Source organism: Pochonia chlamydosporia, chromosome 3, assembly GCF_001653235.2.
Source record: "Pochonia chlamydosporia 170 chromosome 3, whole genome shotgun sequence".
Taxonomy (NCBI): domain Eukaryota; kingdom Fungi; phylum Ascomycota; class Sordariomycetes; order Hypocreales; family Clavicipitaceae; genus Pochonia; species Pochonia chlamydosporia.
Window position 1 is genome coordinate 2,846,186 of NC_035792.1, and position 27,270 is coordinate 2,873,455.

Here is a 27,270-nt window from a genome sequence, read left to right on the forward strand (position 1 = left end):
TGTACCAGACCAGACGGCATGTGGTCGATGAGCCAAGGGTCAACTGGCCGTTGCAGTCATGGTAATGGGAGAGGATTGACAGAAAGGAACCTGGACATTGAAAAATCGAGACAGACTTGGCCAGACATGAGGCCAGACAAGAAAGACCAAGGGAACATTGAAAATTCACAACAGAGGAAGGACCCACCCACCAGCTGTTGCATGTGCACTATGCACCGCAAAGACTGGGCCCCCTGTCCGTCTCTCGCCATTTCGGACATAAACACGTCGCCGACATGCTGCGTACTCCGTTCATGATCCATCTTCACCAGACTTCATTCCTAGCGACACCCCCCTATCCGTGGTACTTGGCTTGGGTACGTACCAAGCTTGGCTGAGCTTGCCTGGCTTGTCGCCAGTAAAGTCAAGTCCTGCAGCGCAACGCAACGCAACGCAGCGAAACGAGACGCAGACGCAAGCTTGGCTGGCTTGGATGGGCTGGGCCCCCCAGAAAGGCGCAAACGCAACCGGCGTCCACGTCCACTCCAGCATCGGATTCATTTTCCCTTAAAAAGCCATCCCTGGCGATTATGTGAGACCGAGTCTTGCCCCGGAATCATAAATCACGGATTTTACCTTCTGCCCTACCTACTACTTTTGCTCATTAATCAGCCCAAGCCCCCTCTTCTACCTTTCGAGTCATTTGGCCAAGCATCACACCGTTTTCTCCCATAATCGGAGTTTCCCCATATATGTCCTTTGCATACATATAGTCTGTTGTTATATAACCTGCCTGGTGGCACAACCCCCCGTCTCCCACCCTCCGTTTCTTTGCTTGACCTTTGTTACAAGACGTTTCCGATATATACCAGATCGTTCTCGTCTAATCTCTTTGACGAGTCCCGTTCCAGTACAACTCTTGATACCAATTCCCCATTGCATACACGCAACCCATCATAAACATCACAACTCACCACAATCATGGGAGTACACAGCTTACCCTCGCCTCCAGCGGAGGAGAGTAAGTCGGGGGCTTCTAGAAAAAACACCTCTGGTTCAAAGTCTGGGAAGTCTACAAGTCGTGTTTCCAAGCGGGCTAGTGCTAGCGCCGCTGCTGTTCACCACCACGACCACGTCGCTCATGCAGCTGGCATGGACGGTCGACATAAGCGAGTATGGAAGGCTTGCGAAAGATGTAGAATGAAGAAGACAAAGGTACGGCGGACTGTGTTTTAGCATGATGCTTGAGTTTTTGCGTAGATTTTGTGAGAATTGACGTGGCCGAGCCGTATCTAACATGACGTTTACAGTGTGATGGCGAGTTCCCTTGCAAGAGATGTAAGGACGACGGCCTTGTTTGCACTGCCGGTGTGCGAAAGAAGGTAGAATACAAGCAGCTGCCGCGAGGGTATGTATGACTCAACTATAATCACAGCCATGGGCTTGCTGACATGAATTCCCCAGATATGCTGAAGTCCTTGAAAACACCCAATTCGCTCTCATCGCTACTGTTCACAAGCTGTACAACATGGTCCGCAACGGACAATCTTGGGAGCTTGGTGAGCCCGACCTCAACGACCGTGGCCTCCCAGTCATCCACGACATCGCCCAAAAGCTCGGTTGCATCCGACCCAACAGCGACATTGACCTCCCCGTCCACTCAGTCTTCCCCGAGGATGAAGCCGGCATGACGGAGCTCGCCCACCAGCTAGAAGAGCAGCAGAGCAAGGATGGCGACAGCCAACGGGACAGCAAAGACACCGATTCCTCCAACTACCAACGAAACGAGCGGGCTTCATCCTCTGAATTCGACCCGTCCGACTTTGAAGACTACCGCAAACGCGCCTTCGGCCCCAGCAGCAACGGCATGACTCTATCACCGAGCTTCTCCTCCAGCACCGAATTTGATTTCAGTCCTACCGTTACCGAGATGGACCCCAATGTCATGTTTGCTTCTCACACGCAGTCAATGCCTAACTTCTCTACGTGGTCAATGCCCAAGTCTCAGACAAGCGGACTGGCGATGCACTTTTTGCAGAATGCCGAAGCCCTGCAAGGTATGAGCCTCATGGGTCAGAACATGGTTGAATCGGAATTCGCCATCAAGCCGGATATCCTGTCGTGTCCCAATCCAGATGTCATGATGGGCATGAGCGACCCCATGATTTACGGCGGCTTTGACAGCGAGTCGATGAGACTCTAGATGTACAAGACACTAATGAATCTATTCTGTTCTGTATATGGATTACGAATCTCCTCACTCTGTGTGTGAGCTGGATGGGTAATAAGTTATTTACTATCGATGGGCTGGTTCCAAGGGCATCATACAGCCCGTGTACATGATGAGAGCACGACAGCGGACCCTGGGACGGGCTGTGAAAGAGGAGGAGATTTGGTACCGGGACCCGGCGTTTTACACTCTGGTGGCGGCTTTTTTGCTATTGTTTACGTCTTATCTTCATGTTCAGCATTCTATGGTTTGGCGTTGGTTCAAAATCTGACCAGGTTAGTAGAGGTTTATAGAGACGGGGCAGGCTTCATACGCCCAAGTCATTTTTTCTTGCGGGAGCAACATGAAACATAATTTCCACAAACTCAAGCTGGTAACAATGGCTCCCAGTCGATTTCAGCCTACTGAATCGTCAAGGAGTTTCTAATTCACCAATTTGCTTTGCTTATATCTATGATTCGTGCATTCTGTGAATTGTACGAGCACTGAGAGGGATACCCTGATGACCATCCCGAATAGCGCCCTCACTCTGCATCACCTAATTCAGCCTCAATTAACCCCGCCGAGCCAAAAAAAAACATTGCAATTTCACCTTAATTATACCAATATGCACCAATATGAGCTTCAAAATCTCTAGCTCTAGGGGCGTCTGTCGCGCCTAGGGCCCAGCCTGAAGACGAGCCTGCGCATCACTAATCATAGTGTCAGGCGGTGAGTCATGACTTCTAATTCCCAGCCTCAACTCCGGAAATTGGCTTCAAAACAACATCCACAAAGCCAATTCAGGCGGTCAAATTGCCTTGTTCAGCGGACGAGAATGGTGGTGAAAGTGATGGCATTTCCCGATGGTGTACTCGGCCCCCGCTGACGACCTCGTGGGTCGGGGCTGGTGTAACTTTCAATGTCGACGCGGAGCTGCCACCAGCAAAGTCAAGTCGGGTATGCAACAAGTCACGGGATCACAAATGGCCACCAAAAGTATCTCCGTCACGGTATTCACACACACACACACACACACACACACAGCATTTAGACTTTTTCACACATGAGGCTCCAGGGACCAGGACTCAGCGTCAATACTTTGGTAGCTTGGCCGTAAACAGGACCGTCATGTACGCTGGTCTTGCACGACTGGGAATAGTTGTGGGGGATGTCGTGGTGGGTGGGAATCAGCTACCTGGGGCAGCTCAGCCACATGTCTGGTACTTAAGTTTAGCATCAGAGCAGGAAACGCCAGACATTCAAATTCAAAATGGGCGACTCGTCAATCACTGCAGATGGTGCAGGCTGCAGGCACACAAATCGTGGAGGTGTAGTGTCACCAAGGTTTTCAATACCGAACGAGGATGTTTGTGTCTTGTACGGGTTGGCCGTCCTTTTTATCCGGTCTCGTGGCTACAGGAGCTGCCTTTTGGGTGTTATTTCAACTGACTGGCAGAAAATATGGCGTAGGGCTTACCTACAAGCTTCATGGAGGTTGCGTAGACGAACATTGGAGGCTGCTAGTTTGTGCCCTCTGGCACGCATACCTGCAGTGCGGAGTCGTAAGTATTTAAACTAGCAAAGGTACCACATATCGCAGTACATACAACAGGATATCAAGATGTGTTAGTGTATACTTTGCTCAGAGTTCAAACTATCAGCAATGGCTGGCACCGGGGACGACACTACTCGGTTTGCTGGGTTTCGGAAATGGGACAGCGCTGGCCCGGAAGCGTTAGAGGGATCATGTTAGTGGGGGGACCGGATCTATAGTGCATTTGTCGAAAAGAACGGCGCTACAACGAGCACTGAGGGAATCGGCAGGCGTCTCAGTGCTGGTCTTGTGGCGCAAAGACATGGACGTCGTTTGTTTGTATAAAGTGTAATTTGTGTCATGTGGCGGTACTCGGAGCAATGGCGCACATATCGCCGATCTGGGAGCTGGGTACCTAGGTATGGTGCTACGGTGAGTTCCTAGTTGTTGGGAATTAGATTTCACTGGTCGTACTTGATCAGTATTTGAAGCTTGCTGAAGCATTGAAAGTCTGGTGTTTCACTTGCGAGTCAAGAGTTTTGATATGTTTGGGTAGGTACTCCGTAGTGTGCAATAGTGTACGCCAGAGATCAACTGATGACTTCAATTGTTCGTTTAGGTGCAACTTGGACCGAGGGTAAGGGTAATAAAGTAAGTAACACATCGAAGCTAATCAGATCAATGATGGCTGGGGACCAAATTGGCCATACGAATGCAATGCACGCCGCAGGGAATGTGGCTAGTTGAGCTACAAGCTATACCTCAAAGCAATATCAACTGACAAGACGCGGAAAGTCACATCTCTCTAGTCCATACCAGCATTGAAGCCCCTGCCAGGCATGTATGCTTTTGGGCTGGGAATGACAAGTCCGATTGAGTTCACTCATGTCGACATCTGCGTGTCAAAACGGACTGGAGCGCCAAACGCAAAAGTCGCCGGACAGGACCAACCCCAAATCCGAAATGCCCTGGAATTAGTGCACAGTCATCTACACGGCTGCAAAAGTCAAAGCTGTCGACTGCAACACAGCCAGGGCATTCTTGCAGGGCATTTGCAGCTTCGCACTCGTTCACCCGGTCTTCGGGCTCTTGCGAAGCTCCGGGCAGACGGGCTCACGGGCAGCGGGTATCAAATCGATTCGAGCAGGGCTTTCGTTTCGGCGATAGGGTGCTTCCCAAAATGATTGGGCGTGAACAGGGTGTGTATATAGTAATAAATTGGTTCTTTGTATCCATGGCGTTTTGTCGTATTGCCGAATTGGGAACGTATTGGGCCGCTGACAAACTCTCGCGCGCGGCATTTTGGTGGAATGGATTGCAAATACAATACATTTGGGGCACTACTGTACAGCATCAAGAATAAAGGTGATTTGCACGGTGATAGTCTTGTATGCACACCTGTACCTGCCATCCTTGACTGCCATGATGCCTGGCGTTGTTGTGGCACGACAACAGGCATCCGCCGAGACATGAGGGCTTGGCGTGAATCCGAGGGAAATGCGAAGTGCGAAGCGTTATGTGGCATGGCATGGCATAACTGCAGGCGTGATACTTACATGACGGGCTGTGGTATTACTAGAAATCATAACGCGTGGGCGTGTGCGTTTCTGTTAATGAATTTTTGTTTCTGGTTCGCGTCACATTTTTCGGTATATTGCTGCTGGATCGGGGATACGAGATGCAGTAAACGAGCGTAACATCGGGCAATTCACAAGTCCCGGCGGCAATTCGATTTCATTTGGCAACTCAAGATGCCGCTTACTTTATCAGTGCTTCAATTTTTGCCACTGGGTTTAATTTATGGCAGGTTTAAACCTGGTTCTCAGACCCGTCCGTGGAGCCTCGTTTGTAAATCGTCTTTACTCAGCGGCCTCTCACTGACGCAGGCAAACAACGAAAATCCATCGCAAGACACGGATTCTAGGCCCGTTCACGATTCATCAATTGACAACATGCCCGTGTAATTACCCCTTGCAATTATTCCACGGACACTCCCAATCTCCGTCGTAGAACCCATCAAGCCTTCTAGAAACCGCTTCAACAATCCCATCAAACCCCTGACTCCTTCTCCACGGCACTAGAAAATTACAAACCCAGTCTACGCTTGGCAGGCATGGAGTTTAGACATGCCTCCGCGTAGAGTCCGTTCACGCCTGCGGATATACCTGCGGACAATAGACAGCGGACATGGAGCGGAACGGCTACCGATCTCCCGTGCATAACTTTTTTTTTTTAATGCGCTGGTGGTTTCGTCCCTTGTCGGACCCATGCCCTGTCGCCCACATTGCTCTGCGTGTAGCCTGATAATGAAGAGGCGCGGGTCATGAGCCTCCATATCGCATCCGTGGGCGGGCGGATGTAAAAAAACGTTCAATGTTCGGTCCCGATGTCCGGCCCACCGACTTTAAGGTACGTACTTTGTACAGGAGAGGTTCAGACGTTGAACCCACCACGCGGACTGAACCCACAGCGGTTCACCAACGGACCAGCAGTTGCATGCATGTCGCAACATGTGCACATGTGGCTCATTATGACTACTCCAAAAGTGGGCTGCGTTTCGCAACGACATGGACCAGACTCACTTGGGCAAAAACACTTGACCCTTCCTTGTTCCTGATGAGTTAGGTATCGTCGCACGTCTGGTTTGCCGAAATCCATCTTGACTAATTCCCAATTTGTGGGATGAGAAAAATTAGCCATTCGCCGCGCACCTCGCATCCAAGCCCCCGCCAAGAATTCAATGGCTTCTGTCACTTTCACACGTGGGATTTATTTTGTTGCGCTCCATCGTGGCCTGGCCTCAGTTGGGGAATATCCGAGGCGGCGTGCAGCGCTAAGCCAAGCAAGTGCCAATTTTCGCTAGTTGTCTCGCTCCAAACCACGATTTGATGCCGCGTCGCAGTGCAATTCTGTGATTGGGGCGTTCGTCGTGCGTGAAGCGATGGCTGGCTGTTGGCGTTGAATGTTGAATACGGTCGATGCGAAATCAAATCCGTCCCGATGCGTGTCTTTGGAGATGGGGAACATGGATGGGACAGATCAACTCCGTGCAAGGGCTGGCATGGCTTAGCTGCGGCATCGTCATCAATTAATCAGATTGAGTTAGTGTTGCGTCAAACGATCCTTCATTCACAGATTACGTTGATCACCATGTTCAATGCACTCTTCTAGATATCCTCATTCGTCGCCTCGCAAATATGAGACGGATACAGCAACATGGCGCATAGCCTCAACTCGGTTTCGTTTATCGCATCGCTTTTGCCGTACTCGTACATGAAGCATGTCGAGTGTCGCAGTCCATTTTGCCAGGGTGTATATTGTCCCTGTATTTGCCCTCAACTCATTCGCATACATGTTCCCCGCCAAGTCTGATCGTCAGCCTCCCGCCATTACGCGTATTTCCAACAACACAAACCACCTGCAAGCCCTCACTTCTTCGACCCAAGAAATCTACTTTGCGCAAATGGTCCCTGCATCTGGGTGTTTCTGTATCATCCATTCATACAGGGCAGTCCATGCGAGTATCTCCTTTTGCGCCAAGTGTGTCAATGTCGTGGCGGAGCCGCCTTATGTTCATGGTTCGTGTCAGCTTACCTCTTGCTGGCTTGCCTTCGGGCTCGTTAACCATTCCCGGTAAAATGATGTGATGGATCCCCCGTAGAATATTTGGCGCACAGAACACGTCCTGGCTAAAGCTGGTGGAGATTCTGCGTAAGATTTGGATCTTGGTTTGTGCAATATTAGTCAAGGTTTAGGTGTCATGCTGGGCGTATCTGTCGGGAAGGTGAGTGATGCGATGGATGCGACTGGGCAAGGGGGCTGTGATGCTGAACGACTCAATCGGCGGTCTTGTGGCACGTTGATCTTCTTGGCTTGTTGTGTTTTACCTGTATTTGTGAAATAAGACAGATCATGCACTGTGACAGCATGTGGTCGTAGGTATAGCCTGCCTTGGTGTGGATTAGTCGCCTTAGCATGGGCAAAGACTTATGACCTCTCACTGTAGACATGGAGCGTATACCTAGGTACACATGTAGACAGATGGAGTGATAGCAATAATGAGTGCCAACCAAGTCAAAAAGGTAATATTCATTCCCCAAAACAAGCTGCGCCGAACCAAAGCCTAAATCCCCAAACGCCAAGATGCTCCAATGTCCATTCATCCCAAATGCACCATCTCCCACAATCAAATTCAGTCATTACTGTACAGCCAAGGCCACCCACAGCATCATCTACGTCTTCAGATCCAAAACCTGCCTCAACACATCCTCGCTCGCCCTCCACCACCGTGCCCGCTGCTCCAAGTCATCTGCCACGCCGCCAAGAGCCGCCTCTTTCCTCCTCTGTGCTTCACGTGCGGCCGCAGTACTCGTCTGGAGCTTGGCCTCCAATGGTCCCAGCTCGGCCTGCAAACGCTCTGCCTCCTTCTGCTTCCTGGGCACCTTGGCCCGCAGAGCTTCAAGCTCCCGCGCCAGTTGCTGCTGCTCAGCCCTGCGCCGCTCTACCAGGCCAAGCGTCTTGGCCAGAGGCAAATTGAGATTGGGGTTCGCGCCGTGGAACTCCTGCGCCGCCCTGAGCTTCTCGACGCGCTCTTCGAGTTCTTGCGTCTTGGCTGGCAATTCTTGCAGTTTCGCTGTGTCGAGTTGCACGGCTTCGTATCGCTGGCTGAGCTCCCGTCCCCTCTTCTCGAGCTCCGTCACCATGGATGCGACTTGGGCCTTGAGCGACTTGAGTTCCGCCTTGGCTGCCGAGTTTTCCTTTTCTAGATCCAGGTTCTCTTGCATTGTGACGATTAGTGGCGGGTCGCCGACGATGGCGCGGATGAACTTCTCCTTGGTGACTTGCTCGACGTAGGAAAATCGTAGCTTTGCGAATAACTCGGTGTAGTGTGCTAGGTCGGCCTCCAGGCCGGCTGGTGTAGGGCCATCGAGAAGTGAATTTGATGCGTCGGATGCTCTTTGCCGTGAGCCTTGTTCTGCGGGATCGGTGATGGTTTCGCTGAGTTTGATGATGGATATTTCTTGTTTTGCTTCAAGGCGTTGCAGCGCCTCGAGCGCCCGAGTCGCGTCGGTCGCTGCCATGCTTCAGGTGGCTCGATCTCGTTGACGATGCGAGGATGATTGATCGTGATTTGCCTTACTGTGTCTGTCTGCCGGGAAGTTTTTCGACTGCTTCAGATCAACTTTTAGTTTGACGTGTTTGAAGGTGAAGAATCACGCCGAGGGGGATCTGTTTACTTTCAACCCAAACCGGCTAGTGCGGATCTTACCGGCTATCGGAACCCAGACCACATCACCGCCACGCCTGGCCGTGCTTTGAGACCAACCCATTCCTCTCCACTTTCGGTCGTCGATGCGCCAACTTTGCGTTGCACTTATCAAGGGGTTTGGCAGCCGCTTTTGAGGTCTCTCCGGCTCTTATATTTTATCCTGGAGGTGATTTCTCAAATGTCAAACGATGAACTCCTCACGGACGACTACGTCGCGGGCCTCCTGGCGCAGGACGCCAACGACTGCTCGCTGAAATACTCCGCCATGGGCATGGAAGCATTTCGCGACAACAAAAAGTGAGTCCTCTATCGGGGAGTCAGATCAATTTCCAGCTCTAACGGACGCTAGGCCCTCTAATTTGCCGAAGCCGAATACCCGATTCCTGCGACACATTATCAAGGACACCAACACCCACAACAAGGCGTTGCTCGCCAAGGAGGCCGCCGAATCGAGGGCGAGGTTAAAAGATCTCGAATATGCCGAGGACGTTAAACGGAGGAAGACGAATCCGAATGCCAAGGACATACGGAGACGGCAGATGGGCGATATTCATGCGATTCTGGGGGGGAAGAAGAGGCGCAGAGAGGACGATGATTCCGGCAGATCGACACCGCGGGATAGAAGTGATTCAGGCAGTCGGTCCGAGAGGAAAAGTTCGAAAAGAAGAGATGATTTATTTGACGAGGGAAGTGAGAAACAACGGCATGGAAGACTCTCGGAACGTGATTACGCCGACCACGATGGAGAATCTAGAAGCGAGGATAAGAGAAAATCTCGACGGAGCAGACACCACGCCTCACCAGACCACGACGACACCCGACATAGACACAGTAGATCACGGAGAGACAGGTCAAAATCACCGCGACATCACCGTTCCCGCTCACCCGACGACCAGAAACGCAGTCATAGACACCGTTCGCGCCATAGATCCCGATCAAAAGAATCATCACAACAGAACAAAAAATCAAGCGCCGCACAGGATCAAGACTCAGACCCACTAGAAGACTTAATAGGACCAGCTCCGCCGCCGAAATACAGAGGACGAGGCACCATCGGCGGAGCAGCAGAGCTGGACCGCCGATTCTCAGCGTCGTACGATCCGAAGCTAGATGTGCGCATGAGCGACGACGACGCAGATCCGTGGGACGACGCAGTAGAATCGTTTAGAGACCGGCAAAAACTGCGACTACACCAAGACCAGAGGCTTAAGGACGCCGGGTTTACAGATGAGCAAATACAACGCAGTAAGGGGGCGAGCGATAAACTCCAGGATAATGTGGTCTGGTCCAAGGCCGGGGAAAAGAGGGAGTGGGATAAAGGCAAGGGCGTTGGGATGGATGGTGTTGATGAAGATGATGATCGTCCACGAACTTTGTTTTCTGAAGACTATTGAAAGAGTCTGGATTGGCGTTTCATGGCCTTATTATGTTACTGGACAGCGTGGGTTTGTTGCCTCATTTGGATAGGGGGTATACGTTTCGTGAATACTGATACAACATATGGTTTGTGGAAAATCGTATTTGCCTACTGCAAGTCTACATTGATACACCTTGATGTGTATTAGCATTTACTGTAACACGCGATGCCCTTTACATGTTTAAATACCTAGGTACTTTTGGCCCTTCATTGTGTTCCTAACTTCTAATAATGTCTAGTTCTACCTATCCGAGTTTTCCACACTGACAGTTTCCGCCACGCAGTACTGACCGGGAGAACCTCATCGCCTATCCACCCGAGCTGTGATCAACAAGCAACTCCTGGTAATGCGGACAGTTGGATTTTATGACTTTCATTTCTCGACAGATTGAAAATCTGTCTTCAACAAGCCTGTTGTCTATCATCATGTGTCTCCCTAGCGTATACTCTTTCCAATTAATACGAACAAATTCCTCGATGTTGTACCGCCATGTACCCATCCACAAGATCCTTGCGCAGTTCGGTCCCCAATGGCGATTATATTGAAACAATGCAGCCGATGTTGGTCCAATTCTGAACAACTCCATGACCTTGAGGTTCTCCATTTTTAGTGCTGCCTTCGCCGCGGCTCGGAGGAGAGAGTCAATTTCACTAACGGGCTTGGTGGGATCGAAATTGCTCGTCGTCAGTGCAAGATGTGAGAGCTTGCTCGGCATACGCATGCTCGGCATATACGATTGTCTGGGGAGAAAGCAATGAAGAAACAACTGGGCTTCAATAAAGTTGCTAAGAGCCAGTACTTCCAGTTGACAGCTTCGCTCAGCCAAAGCTTTTGCTAAGGCAAACGGCCCAACCACCATTACCCCCGACGATGCAGGACCTTCACCCACAGTGACTTCAGGGCCTCCTGGCAAACGATCCGAGCATGGTTTTGTAACATGAATGAAAGCCAGCATTTGTATATAGGTTGGCCATACGGGCAGTTGCGTAGAGAGTGCTACGACACACGTTAGTATCTTCGTTTTCCAGCTGCGTGACGCATCTAGCCTCGTATCTGGAACAGTCCTCAACACAAACCTCGGGCTTGACGAAGCATGACATGTTGATACATAGGCTTCTCTGTCTCTATGCGGACTTTTCTTAGCCGTGGAAGAGCATGAAATAGTACTCCAAGGGCTCCGTAGTCTATTTGCCAGTGAGACCAGTGTCGTAAACGAAAACGTGTAACTACCCTGGCTATCGGCAGACCGACTGACGTAACTTGACGGCCAATATCCTGCCGAATCCAATTCCTGTCGAAACTGATTTCACCCTGACTATGCTTCAAATCGATTGGCAGGTCACCAGATTGCGGGTGGACGATTAAAATGTTCCGAAGCTCAAGGGAGAGGTCAGGTTCGAATAAGGTCTTTTCCATCCGGCTCCAATTTCGTAGTATTCGCAAAAGCTCTACAACGTGCCACGTAAAGATGGGGCTCGGGTCGTGTCCAGATAGTATTGCAATGTTGAGTTTTAGGTGACGCAGACGCCTCGCCTTTTCCAGAGAAGTTTGGAGGGTCCTTTCAAAGTCTGGTAGGTTTGCCGCAAGGATTACCAACGTGTGTAAGCCCTCGTTCCCGGTAGAGTTCGCCCACTCCTGGAGGTTGCTGCGATATCTCCACAAGTCATTCGTTGCCGATGGAGAAAGGCTTCCGTTGTCTGTTTCTGTTTCTGTGGCTAGCCGCAATAATGCGTCTATGGGGGTTCTGTTGTCTGCTTCTATGGGTAGCCGCGGTAATTCCTCTGGAGGGTTGTGTCCACTCATGGTTACATATGCGGTGTGTCAACATGTAAGATATTGTCTGAAGTCTTGCAAAGTTGACGATTCGATCTGAGTCTGTCAATGGAAATAGTGTTTCCCTCATTCTTAGTTGCCAAGGGAGATCATATGGCAACCGCAAAAACACAGGGTATGAACTCCGGAAGGAAGGGCCAAACTCCTACATACCTAGGTACTATGTAGGAGTTTGGTACCTAGTACCTACCCAGGTAGGTACCTACTGGGTACCTAGTAGTTGAGATTGGTTAAATCTCTCGGGGAAATCGGACTGCGCTACGGCTGTGTTGGGGAATATATGGAAGAACTCCTCGTTGCAAATTACCTCGACCAAAGCATGCCTAAGCGGGCATAGCTGTTATTCTCCTCGATCGTCGCGAGACTGCGTAACAATGACTGTTCTACATTCATCATTGATCTGTCAGAGAGACACCAAGCCATAGACATAGTACAGCGGGTGGTTAAATCGTGTAGCCTCATGTCGTAAAAAGAATTGCGTATTGCAGAGTGGGCTAATGCATATTGTCGCGTGCAGGTGTGCACTTGGTACTTGTATGTGGGCAGGGACTCTTTGCCACAGATTGTAGGCATGACTGATAGTGTGACACCGAAGGTCTGTTTCTCGTCTGGTACATTTGGTGAGATAGTGCCCGTTTACTGATTTTCTAGATAGTTTTCTAAGGAAATGGCAAATAATCGACAAGATACTCTCGAAACATTGAACACTGCACGTGTATTGTAGGGAGGTCTAGGGTGGGGCTGTGGATGGCAGAACGCAGCACAGCGTATCTAAAATTTGAATGCAACAATCGGCAATACAAAAGGAATCTGGCGTAAATTATGAGATAGGATGCATCCTGTGTGGTGTTAATTTCTTGGACAGCTGGACGAATGTGTTGTGATGATATGGCCATGCATGGAACAGGCATCAACCAGACATGCAGCTGGGCGCTGAGCCCAACATTGAACATCGAACCATTCCATGTTGGCGGCTACAAGGAGCGATGGATGCTACTGGCTGGCCCCTGGTCTGGTGACGTCGTTGGTGTTCTAGTTGGACGGCATGTGGTCAACCAGACCAGACTCGACATGCTGCGAGAGCAGGTGCTGTGCATGGTTAGCGGCAATGGGTCCACTGACAGATGCGGAAGTCTGTTGGTCCAATCTGGTCTGGTTTCAATATTGGTCTGGTCTCCGGTGCTGGCCTGGTCTGGGCTGGGCACGGGAGCTTGGGTCAACGGTCTGGTGTTGCGGGGCAATGCCACTGGGTGTGTCTGGTAATGTCAATTCCACGTCGCTCAAGGCCAGGCACTGGAGTGTACTAGCTGGCACCAGTGCCAGTCAAGTACCAGACTTGCAAGTACTGCCGCCTGGCTGTCCCTTCCACCGCCGGAATAGCACTGGAGATCAAAACCAGCACAGCGGAAAATATCAAACTTACAGCCAGTGCAGCAGCCGCCCCGCTAGCTGGCGTCTGGCTTTCTTGCTCCGCTACCAAGTACCCAACTGACGATTCATGAGCGCAAGACGGCATGGATGAAAACTATTTCGTCCTTTTTGGGCCAAGGGAGAGAGGTGACCATCTTATTTTAGATGTCTTGCCTACAAGACATGACCTGTTCTAATGGTGTGCGTGATGTCTCAGTCTGACCAGATGTACTGGTCATTGTGTTCTAGTGGTGTCGAGGTCGCACTGAGTGGCCTGATGGAACATTGAACATTGAAGCGCTGAAAGTGTGGGTGCTGTCTAATGTCAATAGCGGGCGCCAGGCATGTGGGAGTGACGCCCACTAAACTTAACGCTCACGGCTTCGTCGACACGCCTGACGCTGACCCTCTGATTCGTTGCAGCTGGGTCTGGTGTCACTCACAGCTTGGTCCAGCTCAGTACTGTGAGTGCTAGCTCATAATCGCATCATGGCACATGGTGGGCTTTGCTGCAGGCTGTGGCAATATAAAAAAAGAAGTGTGACAAAAAAAAAAAACAAGGAAAAAATGCTGGCACGCAGTGAGGCATCTTGAGCGGAACATTTTATAGATACCTAGGTACTTACCATTTTTAGTCGTTCCAAGCACCGTTGTAGTGGTCCCTTTTGTCTGATGCAGTCTATGTCGTGCAACTTGAAACTCGAGACGCATCTATCTGTTGCTCATGCTCATCTGCGGCACGGAGTACTCAAAGGATGGTTCGATAATGTGCCACTTTGCATGCAGAGACACAAAAGGCATCTAATTTTGATATCGACCGCCGCTTCCCCTCTCTTTGATCACGCTTCCCAGTCAAGCTGCCTTTTCTTCGTTGACGTTGTGCCGCGTCGAGGCTCCCCTTCCCTGTCTTGGTCTGATCACTTGTGACGAAGGACCAGTTGACATTTTGATCCACTTGTCAAGCCAGTCCACTCGCCATCTGGAGCCTCCAGCCACCAGAATACTTGACACCAGACAGCTTGCGGGGTCCAGTGCAGTCTGATGTTCAAGCACCAGACCAGACTTGACTTGACTCGACTTTCAAAGTTGAGCTTGCACTTGCGCCTGCTCTTCGGCATGGGGCAGATAAACCCAGTCTCCAGTGCTGGTCAATCGCACCACTCACCTCGGTCGCATCCACCAGACCACTGGAGCACACAGACACCAGTTGACACCACTCTTTGACCACCACCTTCTTCCCTTAGATCAGACCTTTCCTGGATGTGTGACTCTTTTGCTTGATCCCTCCCACTTCAACTCCGTCTCCTTTGCGTTTTATCTGTTTCGTTTCTTTCTTTTTTTTCACCGCTTCCTCGTTCCATCGTCGCAACAAGCATATGCTTCACCTCCTATTTTATTTTGTTGAATTTCCCGACGCAAACGCCACCTTCACCTTCCTTTGCTGTCTGTGACCCGGCATTCACAGGCTGCAAATGAGCGGCGTCGTGGGCTGACGGCATCGTCGTCGACTGGACGGCACGACGACCAAAACGAACTTGACCCGACCACGATTATCACGAGCACTACTACTTCTACCGCTACTTCTACTCTCAAAACTAATTAGCCAATCCACCACTTAATATATTCCTTTCCTCCCTTTCGCCAACTACACAAACAGACTGGTGCCGTTTGCTGGCCCAGGAATCCACATACAATGCGGCCTCCACGGATCGCCATCATCGTCCTCTTCCTCGCCGCTTCTCTTTTCATCGTATTCCGTGCCTTGACGACAACCCGAACCAATGCCGTCGCTTCGTATCCGCCGACTCCGCGAACATCAAAGTCCGTATTTGGCTTCATGTACTACAACACGCCATTTTCTCTCTTCCCTCCCAATGCCGCGATTAGCTTGACCGATGACAATAGCACCTCCTTCGCCGCGCGACCCGCTGCGTTTGGCCCTAAGCTGGCTTCCGCCGGGTTGAGCGGCCAGCTTTGGGTTGGAAGTGGTTTTGGGGAGGACAGCTTGGATACCGATGGAGAACTTGGGTGCAGCGATTTGCCTGGCTGGGGCAGCTCCAACACGAGAGCTTCCCTCAAAAACTCGTTCAAGGTCGGATCATCGAGGGTGGCTTCCGTAAAAACGAAGATGCCTAAGAAAGCAGGTGGCCTGCTCGACTCCGACAATCGCGAGGCTATTGAGAAGAGCAAGTCGCAGACAAAAGGCTCCAAGAATGACAACACGGATGATTATCTAACTGAGGAGGTGGCTGGTACCCTTTCTCGGCGCGATGGCTCAACCGGCTCTTCGGGGCACGCCGACATACAATCCATTCAGGAGGCTGCGGAAATCGAGGGCAAAGTTGTCCTGCTCAAACGCGGTGGGTGTGGTTTCTTAGAGAAGGTCATGTGGGCACAGCGCAGAGGGGCTATTGCTGTTATTGTTGGCGACAATCAGAAGGGCGGGCCATTAATTCAAATGTTTGCGCATGGTGATGACGTTGACAATGTCACTGTGCCTTCGGTATTCACCGCGAGGACAACTGCTCAACTGCTGTCGTCATTGACGCAGCCCGGGAGCTTCATCGAAGACACCCTCGACGACAATGGAAATCCCGTTCTCAAGGTTCAGCAATCCCCTACCGCGAAACAAAAGAAGCGAATCCCCGTGAAGCCAAGGGCTGCCGCATCCAAGTCTTCAGAGGGCTCGAAAATGAAGCGATCTGTCGAAGAAAAACGAACCAAACCGTTCACGACGAAACCTGCTGAGAAGAGCAAGGGTAGTGGAGGATTATTTAGCTGGGGCACTGGCTCTCGTTCAGTGGACTCTGACTCCCGGACTGGGCGGTTAGATTGGGTTCTGGTTGACGATTTCAACGATGAGAAGGACAAGCTGATCAGTGACACCATGGGAAAAGCGAAGAAGCCCAAGCCCGAGGATGACGGCTTCGTTATTGGTGTGCATGATTGGCGAGACCCGGATCTTGTCGGCACTACCGGACAAAAGAATACGGGTGAAAGGGGGACTCTGAAGCACTCTGGATCGAGCAAGTCTGACCACAGAGATGCTGGTACAGCTGTCAAGCCAAAGGCTGGCGAAGCCGACGCCAAGCACCGTGGTCTCATGTCAAAGATATTTGGAAGCGAGTCAAGTGACACGGCACGGCCTGTCGCCGCAACAGCTGATGAAGAGGAGGATGTTCCGGATACCCCGCCAAATGATGGATCACAACCGCATGAAGGGCTATGGGTGACAATCACTCCGACAAGCAGCGCCAGCCCGTTCTTCGACACCCTTCTGGTGCTTGTTATCAGCCCTCTTGTTACCCTGACAGTTGTTTACGCGCTCCTAATCCTCCGAGCCAGGATTCGTAGGAGACGGTGGAGAGCGCCAAAGTCAGTGGTTGACCAACTCCCTGTCCGAACATATCACACAGTCTCCTCATCATCGCCAAATTTGTCACCAAGATTATTACCGTCTCCTTCCACTGCCACGCCTACAACTCCATTGCTGCAGCACAGTCCCTCAAGACCAAGGCCCCGTTCAAGAACCACAACAGGCGTAATGGAAAGTGAAAATTTCCTGGCACCAAGTGCTGCTGTACCGACGCCTCAATCTCCTCGGACCAATCGTCGATCTGAATTTGAGAAGGGTACGGGAGGCTTTTCGGCGGAATGGCGAAAGTACATGGGACGACAGGTCGAGTGTGTTGTTTGTCTGGAAGAATACGTCGACGGGGTTAGCAGGGTCATGAGTTTGCCCTGCGGCCATGAATTCCACGCCGATTGCATGTAAGTTTTGGTTCATCCGAGGGTCTTGTATGCATTATCCACTGACACTTTTTCTAGCACCCCCTGGCTCACCACTCGTCGACGAACGTGTCCCATCTGCAAGGGTGATGTGGTTCGATCACTGGCACGCGGTAAAGGAAACGGACCTCGATACGACGCATATCGAGAGGACAGTGACGACGACGAGACCGACGACGAGGCCGAGGCTGAAGCGTCTGGCTCGGGCTCAGCAGACAGACATTCCGACTTGGAGCAAGGAATTGTACGCTCAGAGGCGAGAGACACGCCACAGCAGCCAGATAGAGAAGGTGGTTGGCTGGGCATTTTGTCCAACAGCTTCAATAACAGGACGAGGCAACAACACCGATCACAATCGCCCTCACCAGAGGATCGAAACCGTTAGAATTCGTTATTAACGAATCTGCATTAGACGCAATGAATGCATTGTCAGGACCTCTCTACATTTTTGCTTGTTTTTTGTTTTGGAATTTGGCGTCTGGCATCTCAGGGAAGAAGCAACTGGTGGATTGTCCACGCTTGTCCGTTTTGCGATTCTGTCTACTAGCGAGCACTGTTTGTTTTTGGGAATGGGTCTAGCACGCATGCACTCGTTGTGGGAACGGTTTACTCTCTGTTTATTTATTTTTTTTTTTTTCAAGGCTTGCTTTTGGTCAGGCGGTGACATCTGCACAGAGGGCATGTCAACTTCATAACATGGTTGTGCGAGGAGCATACCGTTGTACTGTTGGTGAATAGTGGAAGAGCCTAGTGCATTATACCCCCCTCATGTGAAGGGAGACCTCTATGATTATGGAGGCCATGAATAACAAGTACGTCAATACTGTCATTGCAGACATCACGTTTGTGTCATTATGTGGAAGAGTGTGATGTGTAGCAGGTTGTATGGTTCCATCGATTTACAGGACTGGGATTTAATCCAAAGTATCGTCTATTTAAATTCTAAACTTTTATATTACCGCTCAGATGTACCCTTTGAGAACAGCAGCCTCAGCATTAAGTATAGACGAGCCGGCAGCTCCAATGACAGCTAGTCAACGTTAGTAAACTCGTGCAAACATCTATCATGATAGAGGGAAGAAACTCACTATTATGACTCAACGCCGTAAATTTGAGATCAAAAATCCCGCTCTCATCCTCCCTCACCCGCCCAACACTCACGGTATACCCATTCCCCAAATCCCTATCCAACCGTGGCTGAGGACGATCAGGCTCATCAAACACCCAAATCGCAGGACTAGGCGCCGAGGGACACCCCAGCGTCTGCGCCTCGGCCACATATTTCCTCAGCGCGGCCTTGCACTCCTCCGCCGAGGGGGCAGGCTGCCTCTCAAACTTGAGACTCACACACGCGGTGTGCCCATCCATGACAGGCACGCGGTTACACGTCGCTGACACGCGGAGACCTTCCTGTTCGACGAACGCGGATTTCGAGTCGTTGATCTGTCCGAGGATCTTGCGTGCCTCCGTCTCCAGCTTGTCTTCCTCACCGGCGATGTAGGGCACCACATTGTCAATGATGTCCATGGACGAGACGCCGGGGTATCCTGCGCCGGAGACGGCCTGCATAGTGACGATGGAGACGGTTGATATGCGGCCGAAGGAGGCTTGGAGGGCGGCAAAGGGCCCCACGAGCCCTATCACCGCGCAGTTGGAGTTGCATACGAGGAAGCCCTTGTTTAGGTTGTTCGTCTTGCGTTGGTGCGGGATGAGGTCCAGGTGCGAGAGGTTGACGGTCGGTACGACGAGAGGCACGAGCGGGTCGCGGCGGTGGTTTTTGGCGTTGGAGAAGATGGGGATTTCGGAGCGGACGAATTCCTGCTCTAGGAATTTGTTAGTTGCGCTTTGTGATGGGTATTTTGGGGGGGATGGTTACCAATTTCACCGGCCACGTCAGAGTCCAGCCCGGAAAAGACGACGTCGCAGTCGGCGAATTCGCTGGCTTTGCATTCTCGCACCGTCATCTCGGCAATGGAGCTGCTCATGGGGGCGGCTTGCTTCCATCGCACGGCGTCTTTGTACTTCTTGCCGGCGGAGCGGGAGGATGCGCCTATGGCGTGGAGCTTGAGGGAGGGGTGGTTGGCGAGGAGGAGGATGAAGCGCTGGCCTACGGAGCCGGTTGCTCCCAGGACGCCTGTTTCTGTTAGTATTGGTGATTTATGGGTGGTGGGATGGACGTACCGCATTTCTTGGTAGGGAATTGAGTGGCCATGGTGGATTTGTCCCCGGTGGAAGATGATTGATGCCACGGACGGAAGGGGGAGGTGGTGATATTGCGTTGGGATGTTGGGAGGTGTAGGTTGCGTGAGTCAAAATATCACGAAAGGGTCAATGTGCATGCCGGTTCTCGCAGCTGCGACTTTTTGATGGAACCCCGCTGTTATCGGCCCCGCCATCGGAGGGGGAGGGGGGGGACATGTGCTCCGCTGCTGGTTCATGTGGGAATGACGTTTTGTTTGTGGTTGTGTTACACGGCGTTGAGACAGCACAGACGTAATGGTTTGTATGCAAATTCGATTATATCTTAATGACAGTATCTTCCACTATGCAAGACTCCCAGCCATGCTCCTGTTTCTACTCAGTCTTCCCAAACCAATGTACTCTGTACGCCGAATGATGCAACATGATAATCCTACCTGCAATGCGGAAAACTTATGAAGAAAGAACAGAAACCCGAACAAAAAAGACGTGATACCATTAGTGGTGGATTATTCATTGGCTGGCAGACAGTCTGCGGGAATTGTCGCCGTATATGCGGAACTGCACAAAAATGGTTGAGTCTTCGACCATTGTGCCCAGGGAGCCGAGCAGCCAGGGAAGCGCATTGAGGAGGTACTCCTTGTTCTGGGAGTACGAAATGAGACTCAGACCATATGTCATATTTCCCGTGAGTGACAGCATGAAGAACAAAAGTGACAGGCCTGCATGGTTGGTTAGTCGCGTGATGTGGTGGTTGTGCAAGCAACGTGTGTGGCAGCTCACCCTCGCAGGACTTTTCCTGGTAGTTTTTGAAAATTTGCGGCAGTCTCGCGCTGAAAGGGGCTCAGGTCAGTATTGTGACAATGTCTGGTGTTGGAATCTCGTCTCTTTCTTACCAGAGATAGAATAGCGCGCTGACGTAGCCGAGCGCCAATCCAAACTTCGCCTTCAAATCGTCCGCCTCGGACGGGTCTGGCACTCCGGCCCCATTGTCGGGGATGCCGTCGTCGCCGTCCCATGCGCCCGCCTTGTACGAAATAAACCAGCCTGCGAAGCCGACGAGATACACAGCCACCAGGCCGAGCAGGTTGTTCAACCATGGCCGCCGCTCTGGTGTCTCATCTTCGCCTGTCACCACCTTCCGGATGGGCTCGAGGGCGCTTTCGCGGTGCGTGTCGTGTCGGATCAGCGAACCGGGCAGGTCGGTCGAGCTTCTGCGGCGTCTTCCGAGAAGGGGTGACTCTTCAGATGCTTCGGCTGCTAGGGCGGCTTGGTCTAGTGAGGCTCGGTGGGCGGCGGCACGTCTTCGAGCGGCCTTGGCTTTGTAATAGCCCGTTTGTGAGATGAGAATGGCATCGAGGAAGCAGAAATACGTGGCGAGTGCGATCGCACTTGGTGCCAGTTTGGTGAACAGGGCACCTATCCAACGTGAAGTGTTAGCAAGTACCCTCGGCTATGTCTGATGCTGCTGTGCAGAGTGTCCACAGTGCATCTAGTAGACTCTGGTAACGACGGTAGAGCAGCATGAGCATTGGCTACGGTACGCCCTCGGTGAATGCGACGTGATACAGCGTGCGGATGGACTCACCTATGAGATTTGACACATCGCCCAAGAGCCAGACGATCAAAAATGCCATGCTCAGTCCATCTGCGCTCTTGGCCTTGTAATTGGCAATCAACTGGGGAAGCTAAACGGAGATAGGGTCAGCAACCTCTTCGTCCATTGTTGGAAGCCGGCTTGATGCTCAACATGTAGCAGGTTTTCAGACTCACCAAGAGACAAATCCAAGCTGTCAGGCTGACACTGCCGAAAATGCCAGACAGTGCTTGACCCCAAGACATTGCAGCCCCCATTGCAGCAAACGCCGCAGGAGCAAAGGAAGCCATATCGTAGGTGGTGCTCTCTAGCGACGCCGCTGCTCCCCGCACAACTTGGAATCAAGAGGAGAAAAGTGAAGTCGAAGAGTAGGCAGAGAATGGTGAAAAAAGTCGAATGCTTGGTCGAGAACGAGGCGACAAACAGTTTAAGTCTATCCAATACGGGAGCGCAATGGCTGTCTGTGGAAGGAAAATGCTGCGTCTCAGCTCACGAGATCAATTGCAGAGGAGGGTCGGATCGTGGCAGAATCAGAGTCAAAGAAGCCTTTGTCCACTTCCGCTTGAGCAATAGCGAGTGTCAGCCGGGCTCTCTTATCGATGGATCTGGTATCTGGGGTGGAAAGTTGAGGAATATGACAACGCTGATTGGCTGAATCTGCTATCAGGGTCGTCCGGCTTCGGGCGTGTGACGCACCTAGCGGCATGAAAATGTGGGGGGTCTTGGGGGAGGTTCCAGTGGATGGCGGCGGATGCACGCAGATTGACGGGTCGTCGCTGCACGGCTGTGCACACGCTGCAGATTGAGGCCCATCTGTGGAATAGCTTCGAGGTTGGTGTGTATTGTCATGGCTGAGTGTGGGCTTTTTGGGCAATGCTTTTCAATGTTGAGTGCACGCCAAGTGCGACATGCATGCAGGAAGGGTTATCGCGGGTGCGGGAAGACCGTGTCAGCGCCGCCACTGGGAGTGAATGTGTGCCAATCTCCAGTTCTCGTCTTGTTGGAACATTGAAGCTTCAAATTAAACGAGTCGCTGAGATTGACTTGAGCTCTGCCCTAAATTTGAAACAAAATGCATCGCCTTTCCAAAGGGTCAGATACTCATGACCTTGCAAGGACTTGAAGTTTATTCTGCTTAGACATGTCCTGGTCAGGGTCGCTCGGGTCTTATCAATTGCTGCTCACAATGCAAAGCAAATGCAATACAGTGGTGGACAACACCACCTGAAGCTGCAGTGACACTAGCCATCACTCCATCTCAGCCAAGTTGAGGTGTTCAGCTCGGAGCCTGAGCCGTCCATTACAACAACCAGACATCAAATATGAGTACAGAAAGGTCCAGTCGGCTTGCCAATATCGATTTCACACTACCGCCAGCTGCTTGCTAGAGAAGCAAAAGTTCAATGCTTTCTCCAGCCCGCCTATGACCCCTGGTCAGCCAACAGTGAATGTTTCAATACGCCCATTCGGTACTGAATGGTCCAGTCGCAGATAGCAAAGCAATTCTTGGCTTCGGCTGAACTTGGTCTGATAATACATCGCCAGACATTTACTCCGTAGTCACCTAGGATAATCAGTGTGACTCGCCGTCAACGCTGATATCACCAGCGCCATGCAAGGCTGCATGTGTGGTGGTAGCTATGCAATATTGCAACGCCGTTTCACGTGGCACGACGCCATCGCATTGATTCGCTCTGGATCCTCGACTTGCATACGGCCCTCCGCGTTTCACTGCCAACTTGCAACCAAATGACTGGGCGGCAGCCTTCTACCAGATTCAAATACACACAGCATGCATGGATGAAAGTTGGTCTTGGGTGGTCTGGTTGGGTCGGGTCACCTGAACAGCGGCCTAGCGGACTCAACACGCGCCTGAGAGCTTGACGCGTCGGGTCAACTGGTCTGGTGAGTTGAGGCACCACTAGACCTGGTCTGATACCAGACACCAGCTGCCTGTTCAGCTGCTCAGCCAGGCGTCGATCCAAACAGCTCCATCAACATGAGCCTTGTTATTATATATTATCACTGGTGCTAGTCCTGTCCTGTTCTATTCCTGATTATCGCATTTTGCGCCACTCCCGCTGACTCCTTGGGCCATTTACCATCTTCAACAACACGCTGAAGAACCAAACATCGCAGCGCCGTGCGGAATCATGAAGGCTTCGCTTGCTGCTCTGGCCCTCGGGCTTGCAACGGTGCCTGGCACAGCTGCTTGGGGTTGTAGGTTCCCATCTCAAACTCCAGAACACGATTGACCGGACACACTCACGCAGACATGGAACTGGTGTCACAACATGTGCTAACAGTTGAAACTGCAGCTTTGGGCCACATTACCACCGCTTATCTAGCTGGCCATTTCGTCGCCAACACCACGGAAGCATTCTTCAAGGATCTCTTGCGCAGCCAAGATGACGACTACATGGCCAAGGTAGCCTCGTGGGCCGACTCCATCCGCTACACGAAATGGGGTCGTTTCACAAAGAACTTTCACTTCATTGACGCCCACGATAAGCCGCCACAGTCGTGCAACGTCGACTTCAAACGAGACTGCAAGGAGGACGGCTGCGTGATCAGCGCCTTGGCCAACTATACACAGCAGTCGCTGGACTCATCTTTACCTGCTTGGCGCCGTGCCCAGGCTGCCAAGTTTGTCATTCACTTTGTCGGCGATCTACATCAGCCGTTGCACAACGAGGACGTAGCTCTGGGCGGAAATCGCATCCACGTGCTGTGGGACGGCAAAGAGTACAACCTTCATCATGTTTGGGACACTTCAATCGCAGAGAAGTGGATTGGTGGCGTGCGTGGCAAGCCATATCCCATTGCTGAGAGATGGGCGAACCAACTTGCTGGTGAAATCAACCATGGCAAGTTTGCTAGTGAGAAGAGCGCATGGTTGAAGGATCTCAACTTTGCCGATGCAACTGAGACGGCAATGGCTTGGTCGAGAGAAGCCAATGCATTCGTTTGCTCTCACGGTGCGTGCTTGACTTCCCGGAGAAACACTGCTGGAATATCTGGATTCATACTAACAAGCCAATAGTGCTACCAGAAGGCCCAACGGCTATTGTAGGCCAGGAACTTGGCGGCGATTACTTCAAAAAGGCCGGTCCAGTTATCGAGAGGCAGGTTGCGCGTGCTGGCTACCGAATGGCCTTTTGGCTAGATAGCATTGCTGAAGGATATGCCGCTGGCAAGCAAGAGGGAGACACCTCATTTGAGCTATAGAGTAGACAAAAGAACAATATAGACTGTTCGTCACGCATATTTCGTTGTAACCCGGAGCCGATTCATCCGCACTCGCATGGATGCTGTCTTGACGCTGCCGGCGCTGATTGTCTCATGTTTTCGCCGCCCGTCAGCCAAAGTGAAAGGGTCATCTGCCATCCGAGAAATCCCAAGAGTCAAGGCGAAACGAATCGATGCCGATTATGACGTGGTTCCACGGCTCTGTTTCCAGAGATTCCACATTCGTTTTCAGTATCATCGGCAACTGTTTGCCTAGCTTAATTGACACCACAACACTTGGGACGAAATATGTCAGAATGGGGCACAGGTTCGGGTGTACTTTGTGATGGAGAACCCCTGGATATGCTTCGTCCATGACTTTAGCCCTACACCTGTGGCCGCAATTGTTACAAGTTCCGAGGTGGCTGCCCGGCCGGGACCCTGTTTCAAGAATCGGTGGCACAGCGAGTCCCCGTCATGCGTCTGCCAATTCCAATGCCTTGCACATGGCTGCATTACGGCGGGCAGGTCAAGGGAATAACACGGTCCTGTAATATTCAATCCGAAGGAGTCAAGAAGGATTGACAAATCACCCGCCTTACGTTTTCCCAGCCATGGTCTTGTAGTGCTTTTCGTCAGGGTTCCCTCCCACTTTGGGTATCAGGGTCGAAGCGTGCTGGAGAGGTAGGCCACGTCAAGGTAGTTTCACCTGTCATCGAATCTGAATGCCAATTCTGTTCGTCGAAGCTATGCGAATCCCCATTCTTGAAAGGCGAGAGCTGCCCTAAAGTGTTCTTTGGCTTTGAAATAAGGTGTGTCTGAAGTCTGTGAATAAGAGCAGGTGGCTCGGAAGGTTCCTAGAAAAACTGTTCAATAGCCCAAATGCAACGACCAAGGATAAACCTAGCGACAGAAGGCGGAACATGACATTACAAATTCTAGACTGCATTGAATCCCCGGGTCCAATGTTTCTTGCGAGGCAGCAAACGGCCAGCTCCCATCCGAACTCCATGCTTGAGTTATTTGCTCCAGTTCTCCCCGATCTGGGACGGAACCGGAGTATGCTGACATGACATGACACGCAATGCCAATGCCAAGCTAAAATTGATCAGAGGAAGACGGAAAGAACAGACCATCACAGTTCTCCATAGGGCCAACGAACGACTTCTGAAAAGTCCACTCTGGAGCTAGGGTACTCGTCTGGGGGACATGCGTTGATGGTCGGTTGGATGAATAGTATTATCCCATTGTTGTATTGCCTTTGACCAGACAAAGCAGCAAAGTGCAATCTGACAGATGCAGGTCCGCAAACGGTGAGTGTCATATTCAGGCGATCGCGCTTTCCATCCAATCTTGCGCAAAGATGAAATCCTTCGGGGGTTGCCTCTCGGTAAACGGCACATTACTATGACTAGTCAGACTGTCAGACTGAGGCATCATGTTGGCCGTTGGCCGCAGGGTGCAATGAATGGCCCCATGGAGGAATCCTGCGCCATGAAATTCTAGCGCTGGATGGATGGCACTACAAAGAAACCAGCGTCAGAGAGGTGCATAGTTGAAAGCAAATTTCCCTCTGGTCGCTCAAACAATGGTGCTTCGGTCGTCTTGTTCGAGGCGTGCTTCAAGGAGACGACTAGACGAAACATCGATTGTGTCTGGGGCAGCCCACTGGTAAAATGGTAGCACGTCATTGGCCGAATTGGCGGTTCAGTGGTTCGGGAAGGAGCCCGTGACATGGGCTGCCGACAGGCGTGAGACAGATGGAGCCGCAAACTCTCTTCCAACTTCACCTCCTTCTCGTATGGTTCCTCCATTTCTCGCCGCTTTTGGCGTTGCATACCCTGTTCTATTGTCACGCATCTCGTGTGTCAACCAGGACACCCCCATGGATTGCCATGTCGGAGAAGTGTTCGCAGTTACCGGGCCCCAAGGCGGTTTGTGCCCCGTGCCGTGGTCTCTGAGCGATGGGACTTGTCATCAGTCCCAACCCCAATATCCTGGCAACGCTGTGCGGAGTGTCTGTCAGGCCATCTAACCCTGATGCTAGCTAACCTTCTTTCCTTTTCAGTTGTAGTTCCTGTGTCTGTTGTGCACTCTGATGACAACCCTGCTCGTTTGTGGTTTGTCTCGTCTCGTCCACCGGACGCTAACGCAAGGCCCGACTTGGCGGCTGCGTTTCCAAGACGAGGAGAGCCAAGGGCCCTAGTTTTTCTCTCTCTCTCTTTACCGTTCTTCAAGTTTGATGTTGCTGTGCAAGGCTCCCATCTCCCATGCCTCTTCAGAGCACTCCCTCCGCTTTTGCTCCGGTCACTACGAGGAGACGCCTTCCAACCTACCTGCCCCTGTTGTGGCAGTTTGATCTCCGTCCTTGTGGATATGGCTTGATGTGGAATTGTCTGATGGTTGACGGACATGGCCTGCCTGCCATGTTTCCGTGACACCGGTCTAGTTTCGTGAACACTGGGGCGTAAGCCGGATTTCCGGCTTGTCATCGTCTCCCCTGCGTACTTATAATAGAGGTCTTGGCATCCGACAGAGTATATTGCAACGATGTCTCCTCGTGCTTGCTGTGTTTGATCTTTTTCCTTTCGTTCCTTTCCTCATCCAAACCTTTGCCGCTCCTTTGGTAACTCGCCGGCCGTGTTCCTCTGTTTGCGGTGTGTGGCCTGTGTGCTGTATCCATTCGTTCTTTGTATTTTCTTAACGGACCCTCCCTTTCTACTTCTACATACTGGTCTGGAACCATTTATTTTACTCTATTTATATCGAACGCGTATTGGAGCTACACTTTCTACACGACAA

At 51.5% G+C, this 27,270-nt stretch overlaps 8 protein-coding genes across 8 annotated transcripts; 5 read left to right on the plus strand and 3 right to left on the minus strand.

Annotated features, from left to right (window-relative positions):
• Window positions 1-960: 960 nt before the first annotated feature.
• Window positions 961-2,182, plus strand: VFPPC_13684 (C6 transcription factor; the record flags this gene model as incomplete). The annotated part of the gene is made up of 3 exons (XM_018291458.1): window positions 961-1,194; window positions 1,290-1,387; window positions 1,444-2,182. The coding sequence occupies 3 exons, from the start codon at window positions 961-963 to the stop codon at window positions 2,180-2,182; spliced, it is 1,071 nt and encodes a 356-aa protein (XP_018145325.1).
• A 4,823-nt stretch (window positions 2,183-7,005) lies between these two features.
• Window positions 7,006-7,362, plus strand: VFPPC_17700 (hypothetical protein; the record flags this gene model as incomplete). Its single annotated transcript, XM_022429389.1, has 1 exon — window positions 7,006-7,362. The coding sequence occupies one exon, from the start codon at window positions 7,006-7,008 to the stop codon at window positions 7,360-7,362; it is 357 nt and encodes a 118-aa protein (XP_022285573.1).
• A 595-nt stretch (window positions 7,363-7,957) lies between these two features.
• Window positions 7,958-8,806, minus strand: VFPPC_13685 (60s ribosomal protein l37 protein; the record flags this gene model as incomplete). The annotated part of the gene is made up of 1 exon (XM_018291459.1): window positions 7,958-8,806. The coding sequence occupies one exon, from the start codon at window positions 8,804-8,806 to the stop codon at window positions 7,958-7,960; it is 849 nt and encodes a 282-aa protein (XP_018145326.1).
• Window positions 8,807-9,172: 366 nt separating this feature from the next.
• On the plus strand, window positions 9,173-10,388 carry VFPPC_04708 (pre-mRNA-splicing factor 38B; the record flags this gene model as incomplete). The annotated part of the gene is made up of 2 exons (XM_018284016.1): window positions 9,173-9,291; window positions 9,344-10,388. The coding sequence occupies 2 exons, from the start codon at window positions 9,173-9,175 to the stop codon at window positions 10,386-10,388; spliced, it is 1,164 nt and encodes a 387-aa protein (XP_018145327.1).
• Window positions 10,389-15,348: 4,960 nt separating this feature from the next.
• Window positions 15,349-17,829, plus strand: VFPPC_04711 (ring-9 protein; the record flags this gene model as incomplete). The annotated part of the gene is made up of 2 exons (XM_018284019.1): window positions 15,349-17,426; window positions 17,484-17,829. 2 exons carry the CDS (start codon window positions 15,349-15,351, stop codon window positions 17,827-17,829), a joined length of 2,424 nt encoding a protein of 807 aa, XP_018145330.1.
• Window positions 17,830-18,406: 577 nt separating this feature from the next.
• Window positions 18,407-19,656, minus strand: VFPPC_04712 (aspartate-semialdehyde dehydrogenase; the record flags this gene model as incomplete). The annotated part of the gene is made up of 4 exons (XM_018284020.1): window positions 18,407-18,474; window positions 18,533-19,267; window positions 19,321-19,578; window positions 19,626-19,656. The coding sequence occupies 4 exons, from the start codon at window positions 19,654-19,656 to the stop codon at window positions 18,407-18,409; spliced, it is 1,092 nt and encodes a 363-aa protein (XP_018145331.1).
• Window positions 19,657-20,156: 500 nt separating this feature from the next.
• VFPPC_04713 (PQ-loop-domain-containing protein) lies at window positions 20,157-21,530 on the minus strand (the record flags this gene model as incomplete). The annotated part of the gene is made up of 5 exons (XM_018284021.1): window positions 20,157-20,365; window positions 20,427-20,476; window positions 20,540-21,062; window positions 21,232-21,331; window positions 21,417-21,530. The coding sequence occupies 5 exons, from the start codon at window positions 21,528-21,530 to the stop codon at window positions 20,157-20,159; spliced, it is 996 nt and encodes a 331-aa protein (XP_018145332.1).
• Window positions 21,531-23,393: 1,863 nt separating this feature from the next.
• Window positions 23,394-24,468, plus strand: VFPPC_04714 (nuclease S1 precursor; the record flags this gene model as incomplete). The annotated part of the gene is made up of 3 exons (XM_018284022.1): window positions 23,394-23,460; window positions 23,559-24,218; window positions 24,284-24,468. 3 exons carry the CDS (start codon window positions 23,394-23,396, stop codon window positions 24,466-24,468), a joined length of 912 nt encoding a protein of 303 aa, XP_018145333.1.
• Between the last annotated feature and the right edge of the window lie 2,802 nt (window positions 24,469-27,270).